Source organism: Palaemon carinicauda, chromosome 17 (genome assembly GCF_036898095.1).
Source record: "Palaemon carinicauda isolate YSFRI2023 chromosome 17, ASM3689809v2, whole genome shotgun sequence".
NCBI lineage: Eukaryota > Metazoa > Arthropoda > Malacostraca > Decapoda > Palaemonidae > Palaemon > Palaemon carinicauda.
The window spans coordinates 111311412-111334524 of NC_090741.1; the positions used below are offsets into that span (position 1 = coordinate 111311412).

Sequence of the window (23113 nt, forward strand, 5' to 3'; positions counted from 1 at the left end):
CTACCCATGCATGACTTTGTTTTTGTCAGATACGACGTAGTTATTGGTATATTGGGTATTTAACTGCGGTTACCAATTTCTGTTTTTTTTCAATATTTGTAAAAATTACTACGTAGTAAGGAATTGCCGTATATTATTCATTTTTTTTTCATGTTTATGTGTTAGAAAGTGTGCTTTGATGGTTGGGCTAACACGTGCATGTCTTTTTTTTTATCTGAGATGCCGTATATTAGAATGTCGGGCATTTTACCGCGAGTACCCCTTTTTTATTTTTTTTCATTTTTTTGCCAATTCATTTTTCCGTAAGATATTGCGAAATAGTGTCGTAAAACTTTTGCTTTTTTAGTGTTGGAAAGTGTGTCTAGATGATCTGGCTACCCATGCGTGATTTTGTTTTTGTCAGATACGACGTAGTTATTGGTATATTGGGTATTTAACTGCGGTTGCCAATTTCTGTTTTTTTCAATATTTGTAAAAATTTACTACGTAGTAAGGAATTGCCGTATATCATTCATTTTTTTTCATGTTTATGTGTTAGAAAGTGTGCCTTGATGGTTGGGCTAACACGTGCATGTCTTTTTTTTTATCTGAGATGCCGTATATTAGAATGTTGGGCATTTTTCCGCGAGTGCCCCTTTTTATTTGTTTTGCATTTTTTTGCTTAGTCATGTTACCGTAAGGAATTGGCAAGTAGTGTCGCAAAACTTATATTTTTATAGTGTTGGAAAGGGTTTTTAGATGATCTGGCTACCCATGCCTATTTTTTTTTTTAGCCAGATATGGCGTATATATAAGTATGTGTTCGATTTTCCTGTGATTGCCATTTTTTCGTTTTTCCCAATTCTTTCAAAATTACTACGTACTAAGGAACTATCACAGAGTAATGATTCATTTATATGTTTATTTGTCGGAAAATGTGCCTTGATGGTTTGCCTAGCACGTGGCTGAAATTTTTTTTTCTGAAATGCCGTATATTAGAATGGCCATTTTTCCACTAATGCCCCTTTTTATTTGTTTTGCATTTTTTCGCTTAGTCATGTTACCGTAAGGAATTGGCAAGTAGTGTCGCAAAACTTATATTTTTATAGTGTTGGAAAGTGTTTCTAGATGATCTGGCTACCCATGCCTATCTTTTTTTTAGCCAGATATGGCGTATATATAGGTATGTGTTCGATTTTCCGGTGATTGCCATTTTTTCGTTTTTTCCCAATTCTTTCAAAATTACTACGTACTAAGGAACTATCACAGAGTAATGATTCCTCTAGATGTTTATTTGTCGGAAAATTTTGTTTACTTTTTTTTTGATTGAATATCATCAAATTTTTTTAGCTGAAATATTATATTGTTTTACATTTTTTTTTCGATTTTATTTCCCTTCAAAAAAAATTTTTTGGGTCAGAATTTTAATTTTATAGTCGTAAAATAATCGACAATTATCCAGCAACCCACCATACAATTTTTATGCATATCCAATAATAATTAGATTAGTAAATAACACCTTGAAATTGACATACCCTTCCTACATTTCAAGTGGCAGATTAGGGAGTCTGAGTCAGTGTGGTTGGCGGCCATTTTGTGGACATATCCGAAGCGTAAGCTGCCCTATCTATATATATTCTTGTTCCCTATAGAATTTGTGATATTTTGGTATATTTTTACCTGCATAAATATCATATTATATATTAAATATATGTATTTTTTTACGACATTTCTAAGTACTCAAAAAATTACCTTTAGATGTGGCCCCTGATATAAATGTAATTTACAAAATAATGAAGATTTTTTTACATATTTCTATTTTAGGATAACATGTGTTTATTCCCTAAAAAAATTAGCCACTTCCTATTTCATTTGGGTACCCCAAAAAATTCATGAAATTTGGACAGATTTTTTTGGCCAAAAAAAGTTACCCTTTTTTTCTCATTTCAGATCTTCACCTCCATGGGTCTGACTTCATCCAAAATGCACCAAGATGTGTCCTAAACATTCAAGAATCAATTCCTAAAAGGATTTGTGTATATATGTATAAACTTTTTTTTATGAATTTTTATGTCAGGTCTTTTATTTTTTCTACTTAATTTTTAAAAATATTTATAATAAATAGTTTATCTGCAGATGAGTAGTATTTATCTTTACAGTTGTTTTAAGCATTCATTGAAGTTTTTTTTTGGCAAAAGAAAAAAGGAGGTTACTGCAAAAACTGATTTTTCAAGAATTTTTTTTGGCGTCGGGGTCGTTCGCGTCCGAGTATACCCTTAAAGGGGTGTCCGAGGAGCGTACCTATCCAGGGCTAAACTATAACTATAACTATAACTAAAACTATAACTATAACTAAACACTAAAACTAGAACTAAAACTTAAAATGAAAATTAAACTGAAACTGAAACAAAAACTGAAACTAAAATTGAAACTAAAACTATAAATATAACTAAAACTAAAACTAAAAGTAAAGTTATAACTAAAACTATAACTATAACTGAAACTAAAACTAAAACTAAAATTAAAACTATAACTACAACTATAACTATAACTATAACTAAAACTAAAACTCTAACTATAACTATAACTATAAATAATACTAAAACTAAAACTGAAACTCAAACTAAAACTATAACTATAACTAAAATTAAAACTAAAACTAAAACTAAAACTAAACCTCAAACTATAACTACAACTAAAACTATAACTAAAACTAAAACCAAAACTAAAACTATAACTAAAACTTTAACTAAAACTAAAACTGAAACTATAACTATAACTTTAACTATAAATAATACTAAAACTAGAACTGAAACTGAAACTGAAACTAAAACTAAAACTATAACTATAACTATAACTAAAACTCAAACTATAACTATAACTATAACTAAATCTAAACCTAAAACTAAAACTAAATATAAAACTAAACCTATACCTATAACTATAACTAAAACTAAAACTAAAACTATAACTATAGCTATAGTTATAACTAAAACTAAAACTAAAACTAAAACTTTAAATATAACTATATCTAAAACTAAAACTAAAACTAAAACTATAACTATAACTAAAACTAAAACTATAACTGAAACAGAAACTGAAACTGAAACAGAAAATTAAACTAAAGCTACAGCTAAAATTAAAACTAAACTATAACTATAACTATAACCATAACTAAAACCAAAACTAAAACTAAAACTAAAACTATAACTATAACTATGAATATAACTATAACTAAAACTAAAACTAAAACTAAAACTGAAACTGAAACTAAAACTAAAACTAAATTAAAACTAAAACTGAAACTAAAACTAAGACTAAAACTGAAACTGAAACTAAAACTAAAACTAAAACTAAAACTATAACTATAACTAAAACTAAAACTAAAACTAAAACTATAACTATAACTATAACTAAAACTTTAACTATAAATAAACACTAAAACTATAACTAAAACTTGAAATGAAAATTAAACTGAAACCGAAACTAACTGAAACTAAAATTGAAACTAGAACTATAAATATAACTAAAACTAAAACTAAAAGTAAAATTATAACTAAAACCATAACTATAACTGAAACTAAAACTAATGAGCATAAAAAATGACTTAGAACAAACGACCGTGTTATAACAAATATTTATTTGTAATAGAGAAACTAACATCTGTAGATTTTAAATAATCTTGACAAATTTATTATATATAGTTGGTTGTCAGTTGATGCTAGTTCACTTGGTAAAGCAAACCTAGAAGCATTGGCAGATGTACTCCTGTCCCAAGCTTTCCAAGCCAGAGCCACATAGCCATAGCCATAGCCATAGCCACATTGACATAGCCATAGCCATAGCCAGAGCCAGAGCAAGAACCAGAGACATAATCAGAGCCATAGAAAAAGCCATAGAGATAGCCATAGACTTAGACAGAGCCATAGCCATAAACATAGACATAGACATAGACATAGCCATAGATATAGACAGAGACATAGCCATAGCCATAGCCCTACTTAGACATAGACATAGACATAGCCATAGATATAGACATAGATATAGACATAAATATAGCCATAGCCATAGCCATAGCCATGCACAGAGACATAGACATAGTCATAGCTATAGCCGTAGCCATAAGCATAGCCTTAGCCATACACATAGCTGTAGCTCTAGTCATAGCCATAGCTGTAGCCAGAGCCATAGCCATAGCCATAGACATGCACATAGCCATAGCCATAGCCTTAGCCATAGACATAGACATAGATATAGCCATAGCCATAGTCATAGCCATATCCATAGCCTTAGCCATAGACATAGCTGTAGCTCTAGTCATAGCCATAGCTGTAGCCATAGCCGTAGCCTTAGTCATAGCCATATCCATAGCCATAGATATAGCCGTAGCCGTAGCCTTAGTCGTAGTCATAGCCATAGCAATAGCCCTAGCCATAGCCATAGCCAGACATAGACATAGACATTGACATAGACATAGATTTAGCCATAGCCATAGCCATAGCCAGACATAGCCATAGCTATAACCATAGCCATAAACATAGACATACACATAGCCAAAGTAATAAACATAGCCATAGACATAGACATAGCCAAAGATTTTGACATACACATAGTCATAGATATAGCCATATCCATAGCCATAGCCATAGAAAGACATTGACAGAGCCATAGCCATAGCCATAGCCAGACATAGATATGTCCATAGCCATAGCCATAGCCATAGAAATAGACATATCCATAGCCATAGCCAGGGCCATATACATAGGCATAGCCATAGCCATAGACATAGACATAGCCATAGCCATAGCCATAAACATAGACATAGACATAGCCATAGCCACACATAGACATAGCCATAGCAACAAATATAGACATAGACATAGACTAACACATAGCCATAGCCAGACATAGACATAGCCATAGCCATACCCATAGACATAGACATAGACATAGCCATAGCCATAACCATAGACGTAACCGTAGCCGTAGCCGTCGCTGTTGCCGTCGCCATTGCCGTAGACGTAGCCATAGCTGTGGGCGTGGACGTGAACATGGATATGGCCATGGCTATAGACATAGACATAGCCATAGCCATAGCCATAGCCATAGACATAACCATAGCCATAGCCATAAGCATAGACATAGCCATAGCTATAGCCATAAACAGACATAGACATAGACATAGCCATAGCCATACCTGAAGACATAGACATAACCATAGACATAGCCACAGCCATACACATAGACATAGACATGGACAATGACATGGATATGGCCATGGCTATAGACATAGCCATAGCCATAGACATAGACATAGACATAGCTATAGCCATAGACATAGACATAGACCTAGCCATAGCCATAGCCATAGCCAGAGCATCCATAGCCATAGCCATAGCCAGAGCATCCATAGCCATAGCCATAGCCATCGACATAGACATAGACATAGCCATAGATATAGACAGAGCCATAGCCATAGCCATAGGCATAGATATAGACAGGGCCATAGCCATAGCCATAGCCATAGCATTAGACATAGCCATAGACATAAACATAGACATAGACATAGTCATAGCCATAGCCATAGACATAGACATAGCCATAGCCATAGATATAAACCTGGCCATAGCCATAGACATAGACATAAACATAGCCATAGCCATAAACATAGCCATAGCCATAGCCATAGCCAGAGCCATAGACATAGACATAGACATAGCCATAGACATAGACTTAGCCAGAGCCTTAGCCATAGCCATACCCATAGCCATAGCCATAGACATAGCCATAGCCATAGCCATAACTATAGCCATAGCCATAGAAAGATATAGCCATAGCCATAGCCATAAATATAGCCAGAGCCATAGCTATAGATATAGCATAACCATAGCCATAGCGATAGCCATAGACCTAGCCATAGCCATAGCCATAGCCATAGACAGGCATAGCCATAGACATAGACATAGACATAGCCTTAGCCATTGCCAATGCCATTGCCATTACCATAGCCATAGCCATAGACAAAGCCATAGCCATAGCCATAGCCATAGACATAGCCTTAGCCAGAGACATAGCCATAGCCATAGCAATAGATATAACCATAGCCATAGCAATAGCCATAGATATACCTATAGCAATAGCCATAAACATAGCCATAGCCATAGCCATAGACGTACTTGTAAACATAGCCATAGACATAAACGTAGACATAGCCATAGCCATATTCATAGAGATAGCCATAGCTATAGCCATAGACATAGCCAGAGCCATAGCCAAAGCCTTAGTCATAGATGAAGACATAGCCATAGCCATAGCCATTATACAAAATATATCAGATATATTTCACATTTATTGTTTACTTGACAGTATGTTATTTCTCTTTTATTTACATAAACTCCCGGATACCTTTTAAAATATTTTGTTTCTTGTTAAGCATGGGATTTAGGAGTTTATGTTTTGAGTTCCTTCTACTTCTCATGAATCGTAATCACCAAGTTGTAATTAGCTATTTAGATTTACTATTATTACTTTATTGTGGCTAAAGTTCATGTTCAAAAAGTTAATTTGGCTGATTCATGATAAATGTTTTCTTGATTAACCTTTTCAAACCCAAAGCTATAAACGAAATAACAAAGTTTAGCAGAGGAGACCATATAATGTCTCGAAGAAGAGGTGACGATATAACTGCCAAAACGCAGAATAGCAGTTGTGACTCGAAGACCAGAACGACAGGACCTGTTGTTGAACACTCCTACATGTTTTTTGTGTATCAGCCGATCTGCTTATAGTCTTCATGGATGACAGAGTTTAATGGTATAATTAATATGAAGATTTACTATTAAGAAGTTTGCCGAGGACAGCTACTATTGACGATGAAGGCGAAATTCAACAAAACTACCGAAGGATTTGGGGAGAGAAAGGAGACGGGTTTTTAGCAGTTTGGAGGTAAGAATCGAGTTACATTTACGCGTGTTTCAGTCGATTTTCAAATTGCTTATATATGAACTTTGTCGGTTCATTAACCTAACTTGCACGTCCTATAAAATATTACCTGATAGTTCGTGATATTTAGAAGGAACTTGATAATTGTTATAAGTGTTATTTTCTTGTGAACTTTTGTAAAACTCAACGAGGTTTAAGTATCAGAGGTTAAGCTAACGAGTAACTCAGTTCTTTTATATATTAACGTTAAAAAACTTCTAAAAACTTGAGACTGGGCTATTGAGCTTGCTTACATATTGGCTAAGTAGACTAAGCACTGGAAAAAACTTTTACTAAACTTTAAGCTAGGCCTAGTAAATAACTTTATATTTGTATCAGGCTAGTCTAAAACCTAGCTAAATACTAAGGATATTACGGTCTTTGCTATCTAATTTATTACATTTTATATATTTACATTTAAGTAAAAACATTTAAGGCTTACGCCTTAGTCTAAACCATAGATGGCCATGACCTCTATTATAGATATTTCATTGTATTGTCAGGTTATGGAAAGATTCAGTGGTGACCATGTTGTGCTGGAGTGGTGTCTGGCGTAAGGTCATCTCTCCAAGAATATAGCACGGTTTGGAAGGGTTACAGTGCACAAAGGACAAGGATTCTCTCAAGCAAAGGGATTAAATTTTATTTTACTCAGTTATAAATTTTCTATTTCATTTTGACTGTTGTAATTAAATATAAATTAAACGATTTCTTTAATTTACCCTGTCACCATTAATTTGTATATCATTGCATGATTTCAAGTAAAAAAGTTTTTCCATAGCCATAGCCATGGATATAGACATAGACATAGCCAGAGCCATAGCCATAGCCATAGCCATAGACGTAGCCATAGCCATAGCCGTAGCTGTATTTGTAGCCATAGCCGTAGCCATAGCAGTAGCCGTAGACATAGCCAAAGCCATAGCCATAAACATAGCCATAGCTACATAGCCGTAGCCACATTGACATAGTAATAGACAAAGCCAGAGCCTGAGCCAGAACCAGAGACATAATCATAGCCATAGCCATAGACAGAGCCAGATCCATAGCAATAGTCATAGCCATACCCATAGACATTGCCTTAGCCATAGACATAGACATAGCCATAGCCACAGACATAGACAAAGCAATAGGCATAGACATAGACATAGCCATAGCCATACACAGAGCCATAGCCATAGCCATAGACATAGCCATAGCCATAGCCATAAAAGCTATAGCCATAAAAGCCATAGCCATAAAAGCCATAGCCATAGCCGTAGCCATACACATAGACATAGCCATAGCCATAGCCATAGCCATAGTGTTAGACATAGACATAGACATAGCCATAGATATATTCATAGACATAGACAGAGACAGAGCCATAGCCATAGCCATAGCCATAGACAAAGACATAGACATAGCCATAGCCAGAGCCATAGACATAGACATAGCCATAGCCTTAGACATAGCCATAGCCATAGACATAGACGTAGACATAGCCATAGCCATAGATATAGCCAGAGCCTAAGCCATAACCATAGACATAAACATAGACTTGGCCATGGCCATGGACATAGACATAGCCATAGATATAGACAGACCCATAGCCATAGCCATAGCTATAGACTTAGACATAGCCATAGTCATAGCAATAGACATGAACATAGCCATAGCCATAGCCATAGACATAGCCATACCCATAGCTATACACATAGCCATAGCCATAGCCATAGACATAGACAGAGATATACCCATAGCCATAGCCAGAGCCATAGACATAGCCATAGCCATAGACATAGACAGCCATAGCCATAGCCATAGACTTAGATGTAGCCATGGTAGTAGCCATAGCCGTAGCCATAGCCATAGACATAGACATAGCCATAGCCATAGCCATAGCCATATCCATAGCCATAGACATAGACATAGCCATAGCCATACCCACATAGACATAACCAGAGACATAGATGTAGACATAGCCATAGCCATAGCCATAGACATAGCAATAGACATAGAGTTATCCATAGCCATAGCCATAGCCATGCAATAGCCATAGCCAGAGCCATAGACATGGACATCACCATAGCCATAGCCATAGCAATAGACACACATAACCATAGCCATAAACATAGCCATAGCCATAGCTATAATCATAGCCATAGTCATAGCCATAGCCACATAGATATAGCCTGAGCCATAGCCATAGACATAGCCATAGCCATAACCATAGCCACATAGCCATAGCCATAGCCAAAGCCGTAGCCATAGCCATAGACATAACAATAGATATAGCATTAGCTATTGCTATTGCCATTGCCATTGCCATAGCCATAGCCATACCCATAGACATACCATTAGCCATAGCCATAGCCATACACATAGCCAATACCATAGCCATACACATAGCCATAGACATAGCCATAGCCATAGAAAAAGCCATAGCCATAGCCACAGCCATAGACAGCCATAGCCATAGCAATAGACATAGCCATGGCCATAGCCATAGCTATAGATATAGATATAGATATAACCATAGCCTTCGCCATAGACATAGACATAGCCATAGCCATAGCCATAGACATTGCCATAGCCATAACCATAGCCACATTGACATAGACATAGACATAGCCATATCCAGAGACATAGCCATAGCCGTAGTCATAGCCATAGCCGTAGCTATAGCCATAGCCATAGGCATAGCCATAGCCATAGCCATAACCACATAGCCATAGCCTTAGCCATAGCCATAACCACAGCCATAGCCAGACATAGACATAGACATAGATATAGCCATAGCCATAGCCACACATAGCAATAGCTATAGCCATAGATATAGACATTGCTATAGCCATAGCCATAGACATACACATAGACATAGCCATAGATTTAGCCATAGATTTAGACATAGACATAGCCATAGACAAAGCCATAGCCATAGACAGACATAGTCATACCCATAGCCATAGACAAAGCCATAGCCATATTCATAGCCATAAACATAGCCATAGCCGTAACCATAGTCATAGCTATAGACATAGCCATAGCCATAGCCCTAGACATAGCCAGAGCCATAGCCATAGCCACATAGGCAAAGCCATAGCCATAGAAAGAGCCATAGACATAGACGTAGACATAGTCATAGCCATAGACATAGACATAGACATAGCCATTTCCATAGCCATAGACATATCCATAACCATCGACAGAGTCATAGACATAGACATTTCCATAGCCATAGCCATAGCCATAGATGTAGCCATAGCCATAGAAATAGACATAGACATAGCCATAGCCATAGATGTAGCCATAGCCGTGGCTGTAGCCATAGTCGTAACTGTAGCCGTAGCCGTAACCGTAGCCCAGCACGTAGCCGTAGCCTTAGCTGTAGCCGTTAGCTGTAGATGTAGCCTAACCATAGACCTAGACATAGGCATAGACATAACCTTAGCCATAGACATAGACATACACATAGACATAGCCATAGCCTTAGATATAGACATGGCCATAGACAAATACGTATACTTAGACATAGCCATAGCCATAGCCATAGCCATAGACATTGACATTGCCATAGCAATATTCATACCCATAGCCATAGCCATACCCATAACCATGGATATAGCCTTAGCCATAGGCATAGACATAGCCATAGACATAGACATAGCCATTTCCATAGCCATAGACATATCCATAACCATCGACAGAGTCATAGACATAGACATTTCCATAGCCATAGCCATAGCCATAGATGTAGCCATAGCCATAGAAATAGACATAGACATAGCCATAGCCATAGATGTAGCCATAGCCATGGCTGTAGCCATAGTCGTAACTGTAGCCGTAGCCGTAACCGTAGCCCAGCACGTAGCCGTAGCCTTAGCTGTAGCCGTTAGCTGTAGATGTAGCCTAACCATAGACATAGACATAGACATAGACATAACATTAGCCATAGACATAGACATACACATAGACATAGCCATAGCCTTAGATATAGACATGGCCATAGACAAATACGTACACTTAGACATAGCCATAGCCATACCCATAGCCATAGACATTGACATTGCCATAGCAATATTCATACCCATAGCCATAGCCATACCCATAACCATGGATATAGCCTTAGCCATAGACATAGACATAGCCATAACCTTAGACATAGACAGACATAGACATAGCCATAACCATAGTCATAGCCATAGAGGTAGCCATACCCATAGCCATAGCCATAGTCAGAGACATAGCCTTAGCCAGAGACATAGCCATAGCCATAGACATAGCCATAGCCATTGACAGCCATAGCCATAGACATAGCCTTAGCCATAGACAGAGCCATAGACATAGACATAGCCATAGCCATACACATAGACATAGACGTAGCCACAGACATAGCCATAGCCAAAGCCATAGCCTTTAGCCATAGCCATAGATATAGACATAGACATAACTAGAGCCATAGACATAGCCATAGCCATAGCCCTAGACATAGCCATAGACATAGCCATAGCTATAGCCATAGACATAGACATAGCCATAGTCATAGCCCTAGACATAGCCAGAGCCATAGCCATAGCCATAGCCATAGACTAAGACATAGCCATAGCCATAGCCATAGCCATAGATGTAGTCAGAGACATAGCCAGAGCCATAGCCTTAGCCATAGTCATAGACGTAGCCAAAGCCATAGCCGTAGCCGTAGTTGTAGCCATAGCAGTAGCCATAGCAGTAGCCGTAGACATAGCCAGACCCATAGCTATAGCCATAGCCATAGCCACATAGCCATAGCCACATTGACATAGCCATAGACATAGTCAGAGCCAGAGCTAGAACCAGAGACATATTCATAGCCATAGCCATAGCCATAGACAGATATAGACATAGCCATAGCCATAGCCATAGTATTAGCCATACCCAGGGACATAGCCTTAGCCATAGACATAAACATAGACATAGCCATAGCCACAGTCATAGCCATAGCCATAGAGATAGCCATAGCCATAGACATAGCCATTACCATAGCATCACACATAGACATATACAAATAAATAGCCATAGCCATACACATAGACATAGCCATAGCCATAGCCGTAGCCATATGCATAGCCATAGCCATAGCCATAGACATACCCATAGAAAAAGACATAGACATAGCCATAGCCATAGCTGAAGACATAGACTTGGCCATAGCCATAGCCATAGCCAAAGACAGAGCCATAGCTATAGCCATAAACAAAGACATAGACATAGCCATAACCATGGCATCCATAGCCATAGCCATAGCCATAGCCATAGACATTGACATAGACATAGCGATAGATATAGACAGAGCCATAGCCATAGCCATAGATATAGACAGGGCCATAGCCATAGCCAAAGCCATACCATTAGACATAGCCATAGCCATAGCCAAAGACATAGACATAATCACAGCCATAGCCATACACATAGACATAGCCATAGCCATAGATAGAGACATAGCCATAGCCATAGACATAGACATAGACATAGCCATAGCCATAAACATAGCCATAGCCATAGCCATATCCATAAACATAGACAGAGACATAGCAATAGACATAGACATAGCCATAACCATAGCCGTACACATAGACATAGACGTAGCCATAGCCATTAACATAGACATAACCCTAGCTATAGTCATAGCCAAAACCATAGTCATAGCCATAGACAGACATACCCAGAGCCATAGCAATAGACATAGCCATAACCATAGCCATAGACATGGACATTGACATACACATAGCCATAGATATAAACAGAGCCATAGCCATAGCCATAGCCATAGATATAGACAGGGCCTTAGCCATAGCCATAGCAATAACTATAACCAGAGCCAAAGAGAGACATAGCCATAGCCATAGCCATAGACATAGCCATAGCCAGAGCCATAGACATGGACATCACCATAGCCATAGCCATAGCAATAGACACACATAGCCATAGACATAAACATAGTCATAGCCATAGACATAGCCATCGCAATTGCCATAGCCATAGCCATAGCCAGAGCCATAGACATACCCATAGCCATAGCCATAGACATAGCCATAGACAGAGCCATAGCCAAATATATAGACGTAGCCATAGCCATAGCCATAGACAGCCATAGCCATAGACATAGACATAACAAGCCATAGACAGCGCTATAGCCATAACCATAGCCATAGCCATAGAAATAGCCAGAACCATAGCCATAGACATAGCCATAGCCATAGCCATAGCCATAGACATAGACAGAGATATAGACTTAACCAGAGCCATAGCTATAGCCATAGTCATAGGCATAACCATGGACATAGACAAAGACATAGCCATAGACATAGACATAGCCTTAGACATAGATATAGGAAACCATAACCATAGCCATAGCCATAGCCATAGCCATTGACATAGACATTGCCATAGACATAGCCAAGGCCATTGATAAAGACATTGCCATAGACATAGCCATAGCCATAGCCATAGACATGAACTTAGCCATAGCCATAGCTATAGCCATAGACATAGACATAGACATAGACATAGCTATACCCATAGCCATAGACATAGACATAGTTATAGCCATAGATATAAACAGAGCCATTGCCTTAGCCATAGCCTTAGCCAGAAACATAGACATACACATAGCCATAACTATAGACTCAGCCGTAGCCATATCCATAACAGTTGCCATAGACATAGCCATAGTTGTAGCCATAGCCGTAGCCCTAGCCCTAGCCATAGCCATAACCAGATATATAGCCGTAGAATTAGCCATAACCGTAGCTGTAGCCAGACCATAGCCATAGACATAGCCTTAGCCATAGCCATAGCCCGACATAGACATACCCATTGACATAGACATAGATTTAGCCATAGCCATAGCCATAGCCAGACATAGCCATAGCTATAACCATAGCCATAAACATAGACATACACATAGCCAAAGTAATAAACATAGCCATAGACATAGACATAGCCAAAGATTTTGACATACACATAGTCATAGATATAGCCATATCCATAGCCATAGCCATAGAAAGACATTGACAGAGCCATAGCCATAGCCATAGCCAGACATAGATATGTCCATAGCCATAGCCATAGCCATAGAAATAGACATATCCATAGCCATAGCCAGGGCCATATACATAGGCATAGCCATAGCCATAGACATAGACATAGCCATAGCCATAGCCATAAACATAGACATAGACATAGCCATAGCCACACATAGACATAGCCATAGCAACAAATATAGACATAGGCATAGACTAACACATAGCCATAGCCAGACATAGACATAGCCATAGCCATACCCATAGACATAGACATAGACATAGCCATAGCCATAACCATAGACGTAACCGTAGCCGTAGCCGTCGCTGTTGCCGTCGCCATTGCCGTAGACGTAGCCATAGCTGTGGGCGTGGACGTGAACATGGATATGGCCATGGCTATAGACATAGACATAGCCATAGCCATAGCCATAGCCATAGACATAACCATAGCCATAGCCATAAGCATAGACATAGCCATAGCTATAGCCATAAACAGACATAGACATAGACATAGCCATAGCCATACCTGAAGACATAGACATAACCATAGACATAGCCACAGCCATACACATAGACATAGACATGGACATTGACATGGATATGGCCATGGCTATAGACATAGCCATAGCCATAGACATAGACATAGACATAGCTATAGCCATAGACATAGACATAGACCTAGCCATAGCCATAGCCATAGCCAGAGCATCCATAGCCATAGCCATAGCCAGAGCATCCATAGCCATAGCCATAGCCATCGACATAGACATAGACATAGCCATAGATATAGACAGAGCCATAGCCATAGCCATAGGCATAGATATAGACAGGGCCATAGCCATAGCCATAGCCATAGCATTAGACATAGCCATAGACATAGACATAGACATAGACATAGTCATAGCCATAGCCATAGACATAGACATAGCCATAGCCATAGATATAAACCTGGCCATAGCCATAGACATAGACATAAACATAGCCATAGCCATAAACATAGCCATAGCCATAGCCATAGCCAGAGCCATAGACATAGACATAGACATAGCCATAGACATAGACTTAGCCAGAGCCTTAGCCATAGCCATACCCATAGCCATAGCCATAGACATAGCCATAGCCATAGCCATAACTATAGCCATAGCCATAGAAAGATATAGCCATAGCCATAGCCATAAATATAGCCAGAGCCATAGCTATAGATATAGCATAACCATAGCCATAGCAATAGCCATAGACCTAGCCATAGCCATAGCCATAGCCATAGACAGGCATAGCCATAGACATAGACATAGACATAGCCTTAGCCATTGCCAATGCCATTGCCATTACCATAGCCATAGCCATAGACAAAGCCATAGCCATAGCCATAGCCATAGACATAGCCTTAGCCAGAGACATAGCCATAGCCATAGCAATAGATATAACCATAGCCATAACAATAGCCATAGATATACCTATAGCCATAGCCATAAACATAGCCATAGCCATAGCCATAGACGTACTTGTAAACATAGCCATAGACATAAACGTAGACATAGCCATAGCCATATTCATAGAGATAGCCATAGCTATAGCCATAGACATAGCCAGAGCCATAGCCAAAGCCTTAGTCATAGATGAAGACATAGCCATAGCCATAGCCATTATACAAAATATATCAGATATATTTCACATTTATTGTTTACTTGACAGTATGTTATTTCTCTTTTATTTACATAAACTCCCGGATACCTTTTAAAATATTTTGTTTCTTGTTAAGCATGGGATTTAGGAGTTTATGTTTTGAGTTCCTTCTACTTCTCATGAATCGTAATCACCAAGTTGTAATTAGCTATTTAGATTTACTATTATTACTTTATTGTGGCTAAAGTTCATGTTCAAAAAGTTAATTTGGCTGATTCATGATAAATGTTTTCTTGATTAACCTTTTCAAACCCAAAGCTATAAACGAAATAACAAAGTTTAGCAGAGGAGACCATATAATGTCTCGAAGAAGAGGTGACGATATAACTGCCAAAACGCAGAATAGCAGTTGTGACTCGAAGACCAGAACGACAGGACCTGTTGTTGAACACTCCTACATGTTTTTTGTGTATCAGCCGATCTGCTTATAGTCTTCATGGATGACAGAGTTTAATGGTATAATTAATATGAAGATTTACTATTAAGAAGTTTGCCGAGGACAGCTACTATTGACGATGAAGGCGAAATTCAACAAAACTACCGAAGGATTTGGGGAGAGAAAGGAGACGGGTTTTTAGCAGTTTGGAGGTAAGAATCGAGTTACATTTACGCGTGTTTCAGTCGATTTTCAAATTGCTTATATATGAACTTTGTCGGTTCATTAACCTAACTTGCACGTCCTATAAAATATTACCTGATAGTTCGTGATATTTAGAAGGAACTTGATAATTGTTATAAGTGTTATTTTCTTGTGAACTTTTGTAAAACTCAACGAGGTTTAAGTATCAGAGGTTAAGCTAACGAGTAACTCAGTTCTTTTATATATTAACGTTAAAAAACTTCTAAAAACTTGAGACTGGGCTATTGAGCTTGCTTACATATTGGCTAAGTAGACTAAGCACTGGAAAAAACTTTTACTAAACTTTAAGCTAGGCATTTAACCTAGTAAATAACTTTATATTTGTATCAGGCTAGTCTAAAACCTAGCTAAATACTAAGGATATTACGGTCTTTGCTATCTAATTTATTACATTTTATATATTTACATTTAAGTAAAAACATTTAAGGCTTACGCCTTAGTCTAAACCATAGATGGCCATGACCTCTATTATAGATATTTCATTGTATTGTCAGGTTATGGAAAGATTCAGTGGTGACCATGTTGTGCTGGAGTGGTGTCTGGCGTAAGGTCATCTCTCCAAGAATATAGCACGGTTTGGAAGGGTTACAGTGCACAAAGGACAAGGATTCTCTCAAGCAAAGGGATTAAATTTTATTTTACTCGGTTATAAATTTTCTATTTCATTTTGACTGTTGTAATTAAATATAAATTAAACGATTTCTTTAATTTACCCTGTCACCATTAATTTGTATATCATTGCATGATTTCAAGTAAAAAAGTTTTTCCATAGCCATAGCCATAGATATAGACATAGACATAGCCAGAGCCATAGCCATAGCCATAGCCATAGACGTAGCCATAGCCATAGCCGTAGCTGTATTTGTAGCCATAGCCGTAGCCATAGCAGTAGCCGTAGACATAGCCAAAGCCATAGCCATAAACATAGCCATAGCTACATAGCCGTAGCCACATTGACATAGCAATAGACAAAGCCAGAGCCTGAGCCAGAACCAGAGACATAATCATAGCCATAGCCATAGACAGAGCCAGATCCATAGCAATAGTCATAGCCATACCCATAGACATTGCCTTAGCCATAGACATAGACATAGCCATAGCCACAGACATAGACAAAGCAATAGGCATAGACATAGACATAGCCATAGCCATACACAGAGCCATAGCCATAGCCATAGACATAGCCATAGCCATAGCCATAAAAGCTATAGCCATAAAAGCCATAGCCATAAAAGCCATAGCCATAGCCGTAGCCATACACATAGACATAGCCATAGCCATAGCCATAGCCATAGTGTTAGACATAGACATAGACATAGCCATAGATATATTCATAGACATAGACAGAGACAGAGCCATAGCCATAGCCATAGCCATAGACAAAGACATAGACATAGCCATAGCCAGAGCCATAGACATAGACATAGCCATAGCCTTAGACATAGCCATAGCCATAGACATACACGTAGACATAGCCATAGCCATAGATATAGCCAGAGCCTAAGCCATAACCATAGACATAAACATAGACTTGGCCATGGCCATGGACATAGACATAGCCATAGATATAGACAGACCCATAGCCATAGCCATAGCTATAGACTTAGACATAGCCATAGTCATAGCAATAGACATGAACATAGCCATAGCCATAGCCATAGACATAGCCATACCCATAGCTATACACATAGCCATAGCCATAGCCATAGACATAGACAGAGATATACCCATAGCCATAGCCAGAGCCATAGACATAGCCATAGCCATAGACATAGACAGCCATAGCCATAGCCATAGACTTAGATGTAGCCATGGTAGTAGCCATAGCCGTAGCCATAGCCATAGACATAGACATAGCCATAGCCATAGCCATAGCCATATCCATAGCCATAGACATAGACATAGCCATAGCCATACCCACATAGACATAACCAGAGACATAGATGTAGACATAGCCATAGCCATAGCCATAGACATAGCAATAGACATAGAGTTATCCATAGCCATAGCCATAGCCATGCAATAGCCATAGACATAGCCAAAGACGTAGCTATAGCCGTAGCTGTAGCCACTGCCATAGCTGTAGCCATAGCCGTAGCTGTAGTCATAGCCGTAGCCGTTGCCGGAACCGTAGACATAGTCATAGCCATAGCCATAGCCATAGCCCTAGCCATAGAGATAGCCATAGTCATAGCCAAAGACATAGACATAGCAATAGCCATAGCCATAGTCATAGAAATAGCCTTGCCATGGACTTAGCCAGAGCCATAGCCATATCCATAGCCTTAGCCATGGAGATAGCCATAGCCATAGCCATAGAAATAGATTGAGACATAGCCATAGCCATAGCCATAGCCATAGAAAGAGCCACAGCCAAAGCCGTAGCCCTATCCGTAGCCGTAGCCGTAGCTGTAGCCATAGAAAAAGACATAGCCATAGCCATAGCCATGGAAAGACATAGCCATAGCCATAGCCATAACCATTAACAGAGCCGAAGCCATAGCCATAGAGATAGCCAATCCCATAGCCATAGACATAGCCATAGACATAGCCATAGACATAGACATACCCAGAGCCATAGACATAGACATACCCATAGCCATATCCATAGCTATACATATAGACATTGACATAGCCATAGACATGGCAATATACATAGCCATAGCCATAGCTATAGACATAGACAGAGATCTAGCCATAAAAATAGACATAGACATAGGCATAGACATTGACATAGCCATAGCCTTAACCAGAACAGTAGCCATAGCCATAGACATAGATATAGACATAGCCATAGCAAAAGCCATAGACAGACATAGCCATAGCCATAGCCATAGACATAACAATACAGATAGCCATAGCCATAGCCATAGCCATAGATATAGCCATGGCCATAGAGAGACATAGCCATAGCAATAGCCATAGCCATAGACATAAACTTAGACATATCCATAGCCATTACCATCGCCATTGCCATTGCCAATGCCAGAGACATAGCCATAGCCATAGACATACCCCTAGCCATAGCCATAGCCATAGCCTTAGACATAGCCATAGCCATAGCCATGGACATAGCCATAGCCATAGACAGCCATAGCCATACACATAGATATAAATAGCCATAGCCATAGCCATACCTATAGAAATAGCCATAGCCATAGCCATAGACATAGACATAGCCATAGTCATAAACATAGACATAGACTTAGCCATAGCCATAACCTTAGACATAGACATAGACATAGATGTAGCCATAGCCAAAGACATAGACATAGACATAGCCATAGCCATAGCTATAGTCATCAACATAGCCATGGACATAGACATAGTCATAGCCATAGACATAGCAATAGCCATAGCCATAGACAGAGACATAGCCATAGCCATAGCAATAGACATAGACATAGCCGTAGTCATACCTGTTGACATAGCCATAGCCATAGCCATAGCCATAGACATTACCGTAGCCATAACTGTAGCCATAGCCAAGGATGTAGACATAGCCATAGCCATAGCCATAGCCATAGACATAACCATAGCCATAAACATAGCCATAGCCATAGCTATAGTCATAGCCATAGTCATAGCCATAGCCACATAGATATAGCCTGAGCCATAGCCATAGACATAGCCATAGCCATAACCATAGCCACATAGCCATAGCCATAGCCAAAGCTGTAGCCATAGCCATAGACATAACAATAGATATAGCATTAGCTATTGCTATTGCCATTGCCATTGCCATAGCCATAGCCCTACCCATAGACATACCATTAGCCATAGCCATAGCCATACACATAGCCAATACCATAGCCATACACATAGCCATAGACATAGCCATAGCCATAGAAAAAGCCATAGCCATAGCCACAGCCATAGACAGCCATAGCCATAGCAATAGACATAGCCATGGCCATAGCCATAGCTATAGATATAGATATAGATATAACCATAGCCTTCGCCATAGACATAGACATAGCCATAGCCATAGCCATAGACATTGCCATAGCCATAACCATAGCCACATTGACATAGACATAGACATAGCCATATCCAGAGACATAGCCATAGCCGTAGTCATAGCCATAGCCGTAGCTATAGCCATAGCCATAGGCATAGCCATAGCCATAGCCATAACCACATAGCCATAGCCTTAGCCATAGCCATAACCACAGCCATAGCCAGACATAGACATAGACATAGATATAGCCATAGCCATAGCCACACATAGCGATAGCTATAGCCATAGATATAGACATTGCTATAGCCATAGCCATAGACATACACATAGACATAGCCATAGATTTAGCCATAGATTTAGACATAGACATAGCCATAGACAAAGCCATAGCCATAGACAGACATAGTCATACCCATAGCCATAGACAAAGCCATAGCCATATTCATAGCCATAAACATAGCCATAGCCGTAACCATAGTCATAGCTATAGACATAGCCATAGCCATAGCCCTAGACATAGCCAGAGCCATAGCCATAGCCACATAGGCAAAGCCATAGCCATAGAAAGAGCCATAGACATAGACGTAGACATAGTCATAGCCATAGACATAGACATAGACATAGCCATTTCCATAGCCATAGACATATCCATAACCATCGACAGAGTCATAGACATAGACATTTCCATAGCCATAGCCATAGCCATAGATGTAGCCATAGCCATAGAAATAGACATAGACATAGCCATAGCCATAGATGTAGCCATAGCCGTGGCTGTAGCCATAGTCGTAACTGTAGCCGTAGCCGTAACCGTAGCCCAGCACGTAGCCGTAGCCTTAGCTGTAGCCGTTAGCTGTAGATGTAGCCTAACCATAGACATAGACATAGGCATAGACATAACATTAGCCATAGACATAGACATACACATAGACATAGCCATAGCCTTAGATATAGACATGGCCATAGACAAATACGTACACTTAGACATAGCCATAGCCATAGCCATAGCCATAGACATTGACATTGCCATAGCAATATTCATACCCAAAGCCATAGCCATACCCATAACCATGGATATAGCCTTAGCCATAGGCATAGACATAGCCATAGACATAGACATAGCCATTTCCATAGCCATAGACATATCCATAACCATCGACAGAGTCATAGACATAGACATTTCCATAGCCATAGCCATAGCCATAGATGTAGCCATAGCCATAGAAATAGACATAGACATAGCCATAGCCATAGATGTAGCCATAGCCGTGGCTGTAGCCATAGTCGTAACTGTAGCCGTAGCCGTAACCGTAGCCCAGCACGTAGCCGTAGCCTTAGCTGTAGCCGTTAGCTGTAGATGTAGCCTAACCATAGACATAGACATAGACATAGACATAACATTAGCCATAGACATAGACATACACATAGACATAGCCATAGCCTTAGATATAGACATGGCCATAGACAAATACGTACACTTAGACATAGCCATAGCCATAGCCATAGCCATAGACATTGACATTGCCATAGCAATATTCATACCCATAGCCATAGCCATACCCATAACCATGGATATAGCCTTAGCCATAGACATAGACATAGCCATAGCCTTAGACATAGACAGACATAGCCATAACCATAGTCAGAGCCATAGAGGTAGCCATACCCATAGCCATAGCCATAGTCAGAGACATAGCCTTAGCCAGAGACATAGCCATAGCCATAGACATAGCCATAGCCATTGACAGCCATAGCCATAGACATAGCCTTAGCCATAGACAGAGCCATAGACATAGACATAGCCATAGCCATACACATAGACATAGACGTAGCCACAGACATAGCCATAGCCAAAGCCATAGCCTTTAGCCATAGCCATAGATATAGACATAGACATAACTAGAGCCATAGACATAGCCATAACCATAGCCCTAGACATAGCCATAGACATAGCCATAGCTATAGCCATAGACATAGACATAGCCATAGTCATAGCCCTAAACATAGCCAGAGCCATAGCCATAGCCATAGCCATAGACTAAGACATAGCCATAGCCATAGCCATAGCCATAGATGTAGTCAGAGACATAGCCAGAGCCATAGCCTTAGCCATAGTCATAGACGTAGCCAAAGCCATAGCCGTAGCCGTAGTTGTAGCCATAGCAGTAGCCATAGCAGTAGCCGTAGACATAGCCAGAGCCATAGCTATAGCCATAGCCATAGCCACATAGCCATAGCCACATTGACATAGCCATAGACATAGTCAGAGCCAGAGCTAGAACCAGAGACATATTCATAGCCATAGCCATAGCCATAGACAGATATAGACATAGCCATAGCCATAGCCATAGTATTAGCCATACCCAGGGACATAGCCTTAGCCATAGACATGAACATAGACATAGCCATAGCCACAGTCATAGCCATAGCCATAGAGATAGCCATAGCCATAGACATAGCCATTACCATAGCATGACACATAGACATATACAAAGACATAGCCATAGCCATACACATAGACATAGCCATAGCCATAGCCGTAGCCATATGCATAGCCATAGCCATAGCCATAGCCATAGACATACCCATAGAAAAAGACATAGACATAGCCATAGCCATAGCTGAAGACATAGACTTGGCCATAGCCATAGCCATAGCCAAAGACAGAGCCATAGCTATAGCCATAAACAAAGAAATAGACATAGCCATAACCATGGCATCCATAGCCATAGCCATAGCCATAGCCATAGACATTGACATAGACATAGCGATAGATATAGACAGAGCCATAGCCATAGCCATAGATATAGACAGGGCCAT

At 39.5% G+C, this 23113-nt stretch overlaps 2 protein-coding genes and 1 long non-coding RNA gene across 3 annotated transcripts; 1 reads left to right on the forward strand and 2 right to left on the reverse strand.

The window, feature by feature from the left end:
* The first annotated feature begins 6518 nt into the window (after positions 1-6518).
* On the forward strand, positions 6519-7665 carry LOC137656163 (uncharacterized). Its single transcript, XR_011046963.1, has 2 exons — positions 6519-6924; positions 7464-7665. It is a non-coding gene; the product is annotated as an uncharacterized lncRNA (long non-coding RNA).
* A 376-nt stretch (positions 7666-8041) lies between these two features.
* On the reverse strand, positions 8042-11093 carry LOC137656521 (serine-rich adhesin for platelets-like). The gene is made up of 2 exons (XM_068390693.1): positions 10066-11093; positions 8042-8174 (listed from the first exon to the last, which is right to left on the reverse strand). Exons 1-2 carry the CDS (start codon positions 11091-11093, stop codon positions 8042-8044), a joined length of 1161 nt encoding a protein of 386 aa, XP_068246794.1.
* Positions 11094-18719: 7626 nt separating this feature from the next.
* On the reverse strand, positions 18720-21899 carry LOC137656522 (serine-rich adhesin for platelets-like). The gene is made up of 3 exons (XM_068390695.1): positions 20949-21899; positions 19562-20007; positions 18720-19023 (listed from the first exon to the last, which is right to left on the reverse strand). The coding sequence occupies exons 1-3, from the start codon at positions 21897-21899 to the stop codon at positions 18720-18722; spliced, it is 1701 nt and encodes a 566-aa protein (XP_068246796.1).
* Between the last annotated feature and the right edge of the window lie 1214 nt (positions 21900-23113).

Coding starts and splice junctions, on each gene's coding strand:
- LOC137656521 (XM_068390693.1), bottom strand. CDS start 11,093: ATGGCTATGTCTATGTCTATGGCTAAGGCTATATCCATGGTTATGGGT. Junction 8,175..10,065: donor ATGACTATGTCTACGTCTAT/GTCTATGGCTCT, acceptor TTATGGCTATAG/CTTTTATGGCTATGGCTATG.
- LOC137656522 (XM_068390695.1), bottom strand. CDS start 21,899: ATGGCTATGTCTATGTCTATGGCTAAGGCTATATCCATGGTTATGGGT. Junction 20,008..20,948: donor TGTCTATGACTCTGTCGATG/GTTATGGATATG, acceptor CTATGGCTACAG/CTTTGGCTATGGCTATGGCT. Junction 19,024..19,561: donor ACATCTATGTCTATGTCTAT/GTCTAAGGTTAT, acceptor TTTTATGGCTAG/ATCTCTGTCTATGTCTATAG.